The sequence below is a fragment of the Myodes glareolus genome, chromosome 1, assembly GCF_982192425.1.
Source record: "Myodes glareolus chromosome 1, mMyoGla1.1, whole genome shotgun sequence".
NCBI lineage: Eukaryota > Metazoa > Chordata > Mammalia > Rodentia > Cricetidae > Myodes > Myodes glareolus.
In genome coordinates this window covers 51,813,941-51,827,527 of record NC_142026.1, presented here as the reverse complement: position 1 = coordinate 51,827,527, position 13,587 = coordinate 51,813,941, and the positions used below count along the sequence as shown (strand labels likewise).

Sequence of the window (13,587 nt, the reverse complement as noted above, 5' to 3'; positions counted from 1 at the left end):
TCCCTTGGGCTGTGTGATGGTCCCCTGAGCTTCCCCTCAGGGCCTGGCCTCAGACTCCAGGCTCTCTGCAGCACCACACATCATGGCAGACCACAGCAGTTCACTTCTGCCCATTTCTTTTTCCTGTTTTCTTTTCGATACAGGATCTCCCTACGTTTATCCAGCCTGGCCTAAAACTCATGATCCCCTCTCCCCAAATGCTAGTATTACTGACAGGGGCAGACCACCACTCCCGGCTCTTCTGGCCACTTCAGAAGGGTGTCCTATGCTTCACTCTCAAGGTTCTTGCATCCTACGGTGCCTGTGAAGAGAAGTGGCCCTGTCTCAAAGCTGGGGCATGATTCCTGTCCAAGGTTATATTCCCACCACTGCGGGAGTTGTCTCCCTGTGGTTCAGCTTAGAAATTATGGTGGTCAGGACAAATGCAATTTGGTGGTGCTCAAATAGGAAGATGGGGCATCTGTGTAGGTTCCAAAGAATCAACTCCATTTCTTTAAATTTTATTTTTCTGATATGAAATTCACCTGGAGCAAATCACTTCAGCTATTGAATTCTACGAACAAGGCACCCCTCCCTTTTCTAAGAATTCTCTTTTTCTCCCTCTGGCAATCACAGCATATTTCTTTCACTCCGTGCAGTCTGGCCTTTTGAAACCCAACTTGTAAAGATCTCATCATGTAGCCCTGGCTGACCTAGAACTCAGTGTGTAGAGCAGGCTGGCCTCAAACCCACTCTGCTGCCTCTGCCTCCCCAGGGCTGGAATTACAAGTGTGTGCCACACACCCTGTATCCATGGGACAAAAATATATATATATATATCACCCACCCCACCCATTCCCTTTCCCCTTTGACTTAAAACTGTTGCTCACACAGGCTGGTTGCACTGCAGTGTACCTAAAACCACCAAGGTATAGAATCACCCGAGAACAGAAAACTTGTATTACGGTGTCCCGTCAGCACTGATGTTCCCAGAGCTCTGTGCTACCTGTGGAGGCTTCTTCTAGGACTCCTAGCTGTCGGGCTCGCTGTCCACCTGCTCAGGAATGCCTGCTGGATTTCCGTTCCCAGTACAAGGCCTCCAAAAAGACAGAATCCCTGTAGGATACCCATGGAGCCTGTTCTGAGTAAATATTGACAAAGTAGTCTAAAGAGCAAACACTTTGACATTTGTAAGGTCCACCAGCAGGTCTTGTATATATTTATACAGCAGGAGTGAGCTCCGCATACCAATTTCCCTGAACCTGATCTGATATAATTCCATACAGTGGTGTGTGTTGTGGAGGGGGGTGGTGACTGAGTATGTGGGGATCAGGGCCAGTGCTGGGGTGTAGCCACTCACCATCTTCTCTCCTAAGATCACTTCAGGTTCCGTCCCTGGCAAGAAACTTACCCTGAGCTTCTTTTAGACCTACTTTTCTAGGAAAAAGAAAAGGAGAAAAAGCCATAATCCTTGGTTTTGACTTATTATAATTGATGAACTTTCTTTTTACTTGGTAAAAATCTTATTGATGTTTCTGTACTTTATATTTATTAAAGACTGAGCCTCAAAAACTGTAATGAGTAAAAAAAAATGCTTGCTTAATTTAAATTGTAAGTCTGTCTGTTAGGAAGTGCGTTAGAGGTAGGAGAAGCATAAGACATATTAATTGACAGACAGGAACTGCTGTCTCTGAGGTTGATACAAGTAATTTATTACTTTAGAAGTGAATGCCACCTCCAGAATGTGCTTCATTAATTTCAAATTTAGTTTTAATTTCAAGCTGTTGCCCCTTGAGAAGAATAAGGTGGCAAATTATGTTTGAAGAGCAGATTTTTTTTTTGCTCCAAAGAAACATCATATTTTAACTATTTAATTTTACAAATAAATGTGCCCATCTCATTTGCCGCATTCCCAAGAGCCGAGAACGTATTCTAGGTATGTTCAACCCTTACTAATCTTTCTTTCTTTCCTCCTCTCCTCTTCCTCGTTGTTCTCACCGTCTGGTGTCTCCTTCTCGCCTGTGATCACGGCAGCCTATGTTTCCGATGAGTTAAAGGCAGCCGCCTTGGTAGAGGATGACATAGAGCCTGAGGAGGGAGCAGCCGATGGAGAACCCTCAGCCAAGTACATGTGTCCAGAGAAGGAACTCAGCAAGGCCTGCCCAAGCTACCAGAACTCACCAGCCGCTGAGTTTTCCAGCCACGAAATGGACAGCGAATCTCACATCAGCGAGACCAGTGACCGGATGGCTGACTTTGAAAGTAGTTCCATCAAGAATGAAGAGGAGACCAAGGAAGTCCCGGTGCCCCTGGAGGACACAACTGTGTCGGATAGCCTGGAGCAGATGAAGGCCGTGTACAACAACTTCCTGTCCAATTCCTACTGGTCCAACCTCAACCTGAACCTGCACCAGCCCTCCTCAGAGAACAATGGTGGCAGCAGCAGCAGCAGCAGCAGTAGCAGCAGTAGCTGCGGCAGCGGGAGCTTCGACTGGCACCAGAGTGCCATGGCGAAGACCCTGCAGCAGGTGTCACAGAACCGCATGTTGCCTGAGCCCAGCCTTTTCAGCACCGTGCAGCTGTATCGCCAGAGCAGCAAGCTGTACGGCTCCATCTTCACCGGGGCCAGCAAGTTCCGCTGCAAAGACTGTAGCGCCGCCTACGATACCCTGGTGGAGCTGACGGTGCACATGAACGAGACAGGTCACTATCGCGATGACAACCACGAGACCGACAACAACAACCCCAAGCGCTGGTCCAAGCCTCGCAAGCGGTCTCTGTTGGAAATGGAAGGGAAGGAAGACGCTCAGAAGGTGCTGAAGTGCATGTACTGTGGCCACTCCTTTGAGTCCCTCCAAGACCTGAGTGTCCATATGATCAAAACTAAACACTACCAAAAAGTGCCTCTCAAGGAACCTGTCACACCCGTCGCAGCCAAAATCATCCCTGCCGCTCGGAAGAAACCTTCGCTGGAGCTGGAGCTGCCTAGCTCCCCTGACTCCACAGGTGGAACCCCCAAAGCTACCCTGTCTGACACCAGTGATGCCCTGCAGAAGAACTCCAATCCTTACATCACACCAAATAACCGGTACGGCCACCAGAACGGGGCCAGCTATGCATGGCACTTCGAGGCCCGAAAATCTCAGATCCTTAAATGCATGGAATGTGGCAGCTCCCACGACACACTCCAGGAGCTCACAGCCCACATGATGGTCACTGGCCACTTTATCAAAGTCACAAATTCGGCCATGAAGAAGGGGAAGCCCATCATGGAGACGCCTGTCACACCCACCATCACCACCTTGCTGGATGAGAAGGTCCAGTCTGTGCCGTTGGCAGCTACCACATTCACCTCTCCCTCCAGCACGCCTGCGAGCGTCTCCCCAAAGCTGACTGTCGAGGTCAAAAAGGAAGTGGACAAGGAGAAAGCCATCATGGATGAGAAACCCAAGGAGAAAGAGAAGAGCAGCGAGGAGGAAGAAAAGTATGACATTTCTTCCAAGTACCACTATTTGACTGAAAATGACTTAGAAGAGAGCCCTAAAGGGGGACTAGATATCCTTAAATCCCTCGAAAACACAGTAACGTCCGCCATCAACAAGGCTCAGAATGGCACTCCAAGCTGGGGGGGTTACCCCAGCATCCACGCCGCCTACCAGCTCCCCAACATGATGAAGCTATCCCTAGGTTCCTCAGGGAAGAGCACACCCCTGAAACCCATATTTGGCAACAGCGAAATCGTGTCTCCTACAAAAACCCAGACCCTGGTCTCTCCACCCAGCAGCCAGACCTCCCCCATGCCCAAGACAAACTTTCATGCCATGGAAGAACTGGTGAAAAAAGTCACTGAGAAAGTTGCCAAAGTCGAGGAGAAAATGAAAGAGCCCGAAGGCAAACTGTCTCCGCCCAAGCGGGCAACACCGTCTCCCTGCAGTAGCGAACAGAGTGAGCCCATTAAGATGGAAGCCTCCAGTGATGGTGGCTTCAAAAGCCAGGAGAACAGCCCCAGCCCACCAAGAGATGGGTGCAAGGAGGTGAGCCCTGCTGCGGAGCCGGTGGAGAACGGTAAGGAGCTGGTGAAGCCTCTGAGCGGAGGTCTCAGCGGCAGCACGGCCATCATCACGGACCATCCACCAGAACAGCCTTTTGTGAACCCCCTCAGTGCCCTGCAGTCGGTCATGAATATCCACTTGGGGAAGGCTGCCAAGCCCTCTCTGCCGGCGCTGGACCCCATGAGCATGCTTTTCAAGATGAGCAACAGTCTAGCTGAGAAGGCAGCCGTGGCCACCCCACCACCCCTTCAGGCCAAGAAGGCGGACCATCTGGACCGCTATTTCTACCACGTTAACAATGACCAGCCCATAGACTTGACAAAAGGAAAGAGTGACAAAGGTTGCTCTTTAGGTTCAGGGCTTTTGTCCTCCACATCCACATCCCCAGCCACGTCCTCATCTACAGTGACAACGGCCAAGACATCTGCCGTCGTATCATTCATGTCAAACTCGCCACTGCGCGAGAATGCCTTGTCAGATATATCCGATATGTTGAAGAACTTGACAGAGAGCCACACGTCGAAATCCTCCACTCCTTCCAGCATCTCTGAGAAGTCTGACATTGACGGGGCCACCCTGGAAGAGGCTGAGGAGTCGACTCCGGCGCAGAAGAGGAAAGGCCGTCAGTCAAACTGGAACCCTCAGCACCTGCTGATCCTGCAGGCCCAGTTTGCAGCCAGTCTCCGACAGACATCGGAAGGGAAGTACATCATGTCAGATCTGAGCCCCCAGGAGCGCATGCACATCTCGAGGTTCACCGGGCTCTCCATGACCACCATCAGCCACTGGCTGGCCAACGTGAAGTACCAACTTCGGAGGACAGGTGGAACAAAGTTCCTCAAAAACTTGGACACTGGTCACCCTGTGTTCTTTTGTAACGACTGTGCATCACAAATCAGGACTCCTTCCACGTACATCAGCCACCTAGAGTCACATCTGGGCTTCCGGCTACGGGACTTATCGAAATTGTCCACCGAACAGATTAACAATCAAATAGCACAAACCAAGTCACCCTCAGAAAAGTTGGTGACGTCCTCCCCGGAGGAAGACCTGGGGACCTCCTATCAGTGCAAGCTTTGCAATCGGACCTTTGCGAGCAAGCATGCCGTTAAACTTCACCTTAGCAAAACACACGGGAAATCGCCAGAAGACCACCTTCTGTTCGTTTCCGAGCTGGAGAAGCAGTAGCGTTGGTTCCAGGGTGGAAATGACTGGAGGGAAATGCTGAAGGCACCTTAAAGCCCCTCTGTCTTGTTCTTGGCACATGTTCTTATGTTAGCTGCAGAGCATCATTCCGGGCTGGACTGTTTGGTATAACTGTACAGTGTTTAATAGAGAGGTGCATAGAATCAGCTGTTGTTACTGGTAAAATAACGAAGGTTAAAACGCAGTGCTAAGTGTTTGGAACTTTGTGTAAATGGATTTAATTGTGAGCATCCCCTCGATGCTTCAAGCTGCATGCATTAACAGACAGTTTAATTAAGCATTTATAACGAAACCAGGCACACTTTTTCCATGAAACTTGGGTGTGCTGGCATTTCTCACCCTTTCATCTTTAGCCCTCTGAGTACTACGAAGCACTTTTGCATTAATTTGGTTATAAAAAAAAGATAATAATAACACAAAATAATAACAAATAATAATAATGTATGAAACTGTTTTTAAACTCCTTACCAGCTTAGTTATAAGGAATAATAGGAACCTCCATTTATGCAGGTCTGCAGGGGTATAACACGCCTTGAAATTTAAAAGAATATTATTTTCACATTGAAACATAGATGTATATATTGTATAGATTTCAAACTCTTATGGAAAAAATGTGACCGGTTAAATGACCCTTTCTTTCTTGCATTTATAACAAGTGTTTTATGTACCTGCTATACTCTGGGCACAAGCCATGCCTCTGTATAGTGTATATTTCCTTATCGTTTTCTTTTTTTAAGGTTTATGTTGTTGTTTTTTTTACATGCAAACGTTGTAAATTATACAGAAAATTCCACAGATAGCATTTATAAAATATACAGAAGCATTATCTCAAAGCAAGGTATGATGTTTGTTTTGCTATACGGCACATCTATATTGATAGAGGGTTCATGTTTAAATTATACATATTTATTAGCATTCTATTATCATTTGTTTTGAGGCCAGGAAATCCATCCCTGGCAGACATCATAACTATTTTGCACATGGTTCTTAAAGGTATTTATTAGAAATTAAAGGATGCTCAAAATAAACTCAGTGCTCAAAGGGTTAAGTCTATATGAAAAGGAAAAAAAAACAATTTAAAAAAAACCAACAACTTGTACTGTATTTCCTGAACAGTGATAAAGCCTTTAAAATGTTTGTACTGTAATCCTTTGCTTAAAAGTCGTGAGGTGTTCTGTGGGACAGCCTCCCCCACTTATTCATAAGCCCTCTTGGTTGCTAGGTCATAATGTGGGATGCTTTCCTTCTTCTTTTCTCGCTTCCTTTCTTCCTTTTTTTCTTTCTTTTTTCTTTCTTCCTTCCCTTTTCTCTCCTTTTCTTTTCTTTTTTTATTTCAATCGGTAACTTTGCTTTTGTTCTTCCTAATTATTCTCCCAAGACCCCACACTGCAGTTTTATCTTTAGGCTTATGAAAGGTAACCCGTGGTTACCAGCTCTCCAAGCCATCCTGTTCTTCTCCATTTCTGGCAGTTAATTTGCAGAAGTAACTGACAGCTGACACCATATGAGAACCTATGTATAAAATATTGGCATGTAAGCACCACAGACACCGTGACGCACTCTGTGCCCTGTTTTGTTGTTGACAATGGCACACCATGATGTGACTCTTCATATAACCCTTCTTTTCTACGGCAGCATTAAAATTGTCTTTTTGCTATAATTTTGTGTTGCGTTCACAATTATGTCTGAGATGTGCTACGACTAACGAGCACATTAAAATTAAATTGTATGCGATCTGTTTATGACTGACTCGGTTGCTGTGCCTGCCAGGTGCTGGCAGTCGGAGGCTGCGCGTAAATCAGGGGAGTTTTAGTGAACTTTGGTGTTTATAAAGAAATCGAGACGGCTTGTGTAGCATTTCCCCAAGGAATAAAAATTGGAAAGAAAGGAGAGATGCAGGTGAGGCTAGAACCCCCCGTGGGCAAGGGGTGTCCTAATAAAATCTCCAGGGTCAGAGCTTCATTCAGGTCACATTGGATAACTCTCCTGGGTGGGTCTGGTCTCCCTTCTGGATGCCCCAATAGTGTTCCCAGGCTGAGGGAAAGGTCCCTAAGAGATTCTGCATATGGTGGTTTATTGTTGGTAACTTAAGCTTTGAAAAGAGCAGGAAGCAGAGAGGAGCCAGGCATTCGGACTTTGGGATCACCTGTTCTTCCCAAGTTTAAAACAGCCAGAGATAACCCAGTGGGGGAGGGGCCGGGGGAGACTGAACCCATCCATGGCAAGGGTAGGAAGGAAGCATTTATATGATAATCACAAGCTTTTATTGGGCCTGGAAAATCACTCCAACAAAACGCTGAGAACATCATGTAAAACTGTAAAATACCTTTATTACTATATTCAAACTAGTCTTGCAGTTAGGCAGAATCGGAGCTCCTAACCTAGAATTATACAAATGAGAAATGTGATACATCCATGTAATACATAAAACACCTCAACTTGAAGGAAAAAAAGATACTCTTTTATTAAAAATTTAAATTAAGCCCTTTCAAAAATGTTCGGCAACACGCCCACGGGTTTTCCCCACTGCTCCCCACCCCTTTTCGTCAAGACGAGTCCAAATATGCCTGTGCCGTCTACTCTATTTCTCTCGGTAACCCATCTCTCTCTCTCTCTCTCTCTCTCTCTCTCTCTCTCTCTCTCTCTCTCTCTCTTTCCCTCTCTCTCTCCCTCCCTCCCTTCCTCCCCCCTTTCTCTCTCTCTCTCTCTCTCTTTTTCTCTCTCTCCTTCCCTCTCTCTCTCTTCCTCCCTCCCTCCCTCCCCCCTTTCTCTCTCTCTCTCTCTCTCTCTCTCTCTCTCTCTCTCTCTCTCTCTCCCTCGGGTTTCAGAAAGAACTCCGCTGGAGTTTAAAATGAACTTCAGGCAGAATAATGGCACACGGGCTCCACTCCAACCTTGTAACTTGGACACACAGGTAGGGCAGAGCCTCAGAAGAGTCTTTTGCCTCTGAGTCCCGAGTCTGGCCCACTCTTTGCCTCCAGCATGGCTAACCCATTTCTCTCTTTAAGTTCTACCTAGAGGCATGAATGTTCCACCAGGGTACCTGCTACTATCCTAGAACCTGGCTCAGGGGGGCAGAGACCACCCCCCCCCCCCGCCTCACTGTGCTTTCTGCATCTCTGCATCCTGAAGCCCAGATTTCCACTCTTGAATTTTTCGCAGGTTAAATATAGCATTGGTTTATTAGAATCCAAAGTCCTGCATCTAACAGATTAAACTGACAACACTCTCGTCATCACCAGGGCCCATGTGGCTTGAAGGGAGAGGGGATTTGTGTGAGTGATGGTGGAGCCCCCCTCTTCACAGTTGAGAAGGGCCCAACACTCTGCGCATCTCCTCCTCACCCTCCCCTGGGATTATTATCAGGACTGTTCAATTGGGGGGGGAGGAGACGAGGAGATTGACAGCCAAGGTAGACAGTGAGTTACACACTTAGTTGGCACCTTGGACTCAAAGCTATGAAAGGCCTGCTGGGTACTAATGGAAACTCAAAATTGATTCCAACTCCAAGGGTGTATTAGTGTATTAGTAAGGGGAGATTTTGAATGCAAGCCTCTCTTTGAAAAAAAAAAAAAAAGAGTGTCTTCTTAGCATTGAGAGGTAAGCCACTTTTGCCCAAATCATCAAACCCTGGCCTGGCAATGGCATAGGCAGCATGCAAGAAGACCTTCACATTGTAGCTTGTTATGGCCCCAAATCGAAGAAGACCATCCAAAGTGAATTACCAGGCCCTTTGTTGACCGCACAGTCTGTGACTGATGTGAACAGAAAAGGTAAATGGAGGAATCGGTGTCCAGGAAGGCCTGCAAGTGGATCCTGCGGAGGGTAGACTTGCAGAAGGAGGGGGCCTTTAATCACAGGTGCGGCAGTGACCCTGACCTCACCCGCCAAAGCTCAGCCTCACTATAGAACTATGGTATATCTTCCAGCCATCACATTTACGCAGTATCTTAAAATAACATTTGTGATAAATGTGCAATTTAACTAATTTATGGTGCTATGATGTGCTCAGGGCTACATGCAAGATGAAAATCTTAAATGGAGCTTGAACAGCTCAATTCACAACAAGAAATCAATATGCCACATCTTAGCTATTCGCTGCAGTCAACATGTAGCAAAAATATCAAGGATGTATCTTTTAAATTTTAGGCAGCAAGAATTCTATAATTAAACAAAACCTTACATGAAACTTCGAGAAGGTTGATGATGGGGACCCAGCCTCTGTGGTACCTCCATTCAGTTTTCATTCTGCAAAAGGGAATATATTTATTTCTATTGATTGCCACAAAAAGGCACTTCTCCCCGGGGTGCCCTGCATTCAAAAGGCCAGCCTGGGAGAACTCAGGCCAGAGCCTTTGCACCCTAGGGAGGATTCCCTCTTGGGCCAGATCACTGCAGGCTGGTAGGCTCACAGCCCCTAGACCTTCAGTTCTACAACGTGGTGACAGTTTGCATAGAATTTAAGAAGACCTGTGTGCTGCCCAGGTCCACCTTGAGGGAACAGATTTGTGAAGACACAGGGGCAGATGAAAACAAGGCTGCATTGACTAGATCAATGTGTGTTCCAGAAATTCCGAGTTCCCTAATAAAAAACATTAAATGATTTTTTTTTTTTTTTCAAAATTCATCTGCACAGTTCAGAAATAGGAACACTGTAATGGCGCTTCATTCTGTTGACAATTTAGTGCAGAAACAACACTCTGTTATAGGAAGCAATCATAAAAGTGGAAACAGTGAACCCCAACACCACTCTTCAATAATAAATACTCTAACTTTAAAAATAATAGCCATTATCCTTTCAGCTAATGGAGAAATTACCATTTTCACTCCACCGGAGAGTTATTCTTCTGCTAATAGAAACGCTAACCTCCTTTCTCCTTAGGGATTTATTAGTAAGCACGTGTAATCTTTGGCAAAGGCAACCTGGAAATACACACTTCTTTGGAGCTCATGTTTCACCGGATCCCTCTATGCCTTCAGCAGATTCCAGAAATACCAGAAAGATACTCAGAACCTCACATAGTCCCTAACTTTGCCAGGTATTGATGGCCTTCTGCGAAACAGGGAATGGTTAGATCTTATTCATCTGGGGCCGGGCAGCAGCTGCTCCAGCCCTCTGTGGAAAATGCTAACCCCCATGTATGCTGTAGCCCTGTTGTGTCAGGACAGGGCAGTCATCAAACGCTGGTTTTGTTTTCAGGGGGTTTCTTATCTCCCTAGACTATGTTGAGTCCCACAAGCCCACAGGAGAATCTGCTTGTCTTCCCTAATTCCATTTTTTTTTCTGTCCTATAAATTTGACAGGACACACACACACACACACACACACACACACACACACACACACACACATACACGACTCAATGGCAAGAAAACCCTGTAATAGACAGGTTCCGAGTTACAAAGGCATCCATCCCAGAGTGCTCTAGGTTTGGAGACCATGTTCTCTACCTTGCCAAGACAATGGATGTGCCAAGTTGTTGGTTAGCTGCCTGACAGTTTGTGATGGTTGAGCCAGTTCCAGACAGCCCAAGGCTGACTCAGCCCAGTGACAGCTCTGGATCTCAGAAGAGGCTTTGGTGAAAGCTGCTTCCAGAGGCGAGGACTATGGGGAATCTATACCCTACCTCTACTCCAAGAAGCCAGGTGCCGTTAAAGTAAAATCTAACAATAAATCAGAGGAACGGCCTCTCTACCTCCTTTGTATAATGGCGTGAACTAATATGTTAATAAACCACTCATGGTGACCAACAAGGTGACCCCTCTACAATTTAAGATCCACAATTATCTCCCTGAACCTAGGTTCCACTGTTATTTGCCATCCAAACTTCATTGCCACCAGGTAGCAGACAGTAGCCATGCCACGTGGTAAGTATTCAGATATAAATGAAATAAAATGAAACATCTGGGTTCTTATATTATACTCGCCATGTATCCGGTGCTGAGCAGTCATATGTGGCCAGCAGCGACTCCTTTGAATATCACAGATCTAGAATGATGGGAAGGTGTCAGGTGCCATCTGCCATTATTGACAAGGTGATTTCTTAAGCCAGACCTTTTGCCTCTTAATGACGAAAGTGTGTTTCCAGTCTGTGAGTATTTCTAGGAATCTTTCTTCTGCCAATACGGGTGCATGCCACATTCTCACACGCTAATATTGCTGGTCGAAGCCCAAGGACACACACAATTAACCTTGAGCAGAAGATTATAAGCAGAAGTGCCAGGCATTGGTGTCTTCAGTTGCTGCCCATCCCCCTGGTGAGGATATCAGATAGGCTGCAAACTCCAAAGCCTAAAGGACCTGCCTGCCCTTACATAGCTGGTGATGGATCAAGCTGTATCTGAGCTGGAGACGGCATGGGAAACCCCTCTCTGCAGGTCTCACCAGCCTCTGATCCCATTCCTTTGCATCCCTGGGCAGCAGTGAGATGGGTATTCTTTTCTCTATCAAAATCAAAATAGGACTGGGCTGTAGCTCAATGGCAGAGACTTGGCCTAGCAAGCACGAAGTCCTGGGTTCCAACCCCAGTACCAACACACAATTTTTTTTTAAAGGGGCACTTTTTAATTTGGACGCTATGTTTTTAAAAATTATGGTGTTTCAACACTTGGCTTCCATTTTTTCCCCCACAGCAGGATTCCCGGGACACATTTATGACCATCATAATTGTGAATTAGAGATCTCCCAGGCCAACTGAAATGAAATTATGAGACGCTGAAATCTGGTTTAATTGGACCATTTATGGAGAAAAAGGAGTCCTAATGGCCATGTCCTGTATTTGTGACTGTTCGATTCACGTCTATACCTGGGCCCACAGCTGGGGCTGGAGAAGCTTGGGTCAAGAAAGCCATGCACAGAGAGAGAATAAAATAGGTGTGTCAGGAAGGAGCCATTTCTTAGCTTTAAAAAAAAATGGAGGTACAGTCGCTGAAGTTCCGCCTCAGTGACCATGAAACCGAGTCGGCAGAAGCTGAAGGACCCAGCTCCTGAAAGCCTCATCAGGGCTTGTCATCGCTCTAATGAATATCATTTAAATTGCTTTGTATATTGGTGGAGTTTGGATGTCGATTTAATTTGTGCATGTGTTTGAATTCTTCTGCTTGGCTAGGCTAACTGAGAAGCAGGCGTCTAATGAAAACTGAGCCGGTGACAGTGTGATGCGCTCCAGCCCAGTCAAATGAGTTTGAAGCGCTGCTGTGACAGCCTTCAGAAAGAAATAGATGTGGCTGCTGAAGGAGAAAGGAGCCTGTCTCCTGCCGTGCCCAGACAGCTGGGCAGTGGTGGTGCAAGGCATGGCTGAGATGGCCAGAGATGGCTCAAGCAGACTCTGGTCTCATCTCAGTCTGCCCTGCCCAGGACTGGGTGTGGTCAACTCTTGTGGGTGTGCCACTCGTGGGGTTCAGTGTCACGTGGACTGCGTTGCAGAGCATAGCAGGTATATGTGAGAGTCTGCCTTCCCAGTAGAATCTATGGCTAGAGTTCCCACCAAAGAAGAGAAGACGGGCCGCAGTCAGCGCGCCCAGAACAGCCAAGTCCTCCCCTACATCCCACGCTGGCTTGAACCAGGAGTACGGTGTGCTCATGTCCTAAGTCTTTCCTCCTCCCAATCTTCTTTTCTTCCTCCTTCTCTCCCTGTTGCGCGCCCAGTTTCTTCTTGTATCTTCTCAGCTATCCTTGGAGAAGACATCAGGTTTATGAGGCCAAAGTGAGAAGCAGTGGTCCAGGCCCTGGCTGTATCCTACAGAAAAGTCAACTAGGTTTCTGTTTACAAAAGCACTGGGAACATAAAAGCTAAGTATAAACCCAACCCCCTGGTCCCCACTTCTCAAGGATTTCTCTTTCGTTGTTGTTGAGATAGGACATTTCTAGTAGCCCAAGCTAGCCTTGAACTCACTATGTACTCCAGGCTGGCCTGGACCTTCCATCGTCCTCTTTAAGCCACCAAGGTTCTGTGATGACAGGCATGTGTGACTAAGCCTTGTTTCTGGATGAGACTTGATTTTTGGTCTTTCTGTTTCCATGAGAGGATAAGCCTTGAGTTCCATGGGGTTCTAGCTTTCTCACGAGCTCCCTGGTGGCCCAGATTCTTCATAGGGTTGTGCATCCGTGGACTGCCCCAACCCTGTGGGATGGGGTTCAGTGTGGCTAAGTAGGAGAGAAGGAGATGAACAGGGCAGGGGATTCCCCCTCCCACATGCTCACTAACCCTGCCTTCCTCTTTTTATTATATCTTTCCCAAACTGCAGGGGCTCACACAGTCAAGCTCTGTGTATGGCCCAGAAGAAGAAAAAAAACACAAAACATACCTTGGAATCCCGGCTTCCTCTGCTTGCTCGGTCCTGTCATCAC

General features: G+C 46.7%; 1 protein-coding gene across 1 annotated transcript in view; it reads left to right on the top strand.

The window, feature by feature from the left end:
• Tshz3 (teashirt zinc finger homeobox 3) overlaps positions 1-6,897 on the top strand; it is a 78,657-nt gene extending 71,760 nt beyond the window's left edge. Inside the window, exon 3 of the mRNA XM_087906239.1 lies at positions 2,014-6,897. Within this exon, the coding sequence (XP_087762365.1) occupies positions 2,014-5,219 (3,206 nt within the window). The 3' untranslated portion in view covers positions 5,220-6,897. The remainder of the gene's footprint in view (positions 1-2,013) is intronic.
• Positions 6,898-13,587: the final 6,690 nt, after the last annotated feature.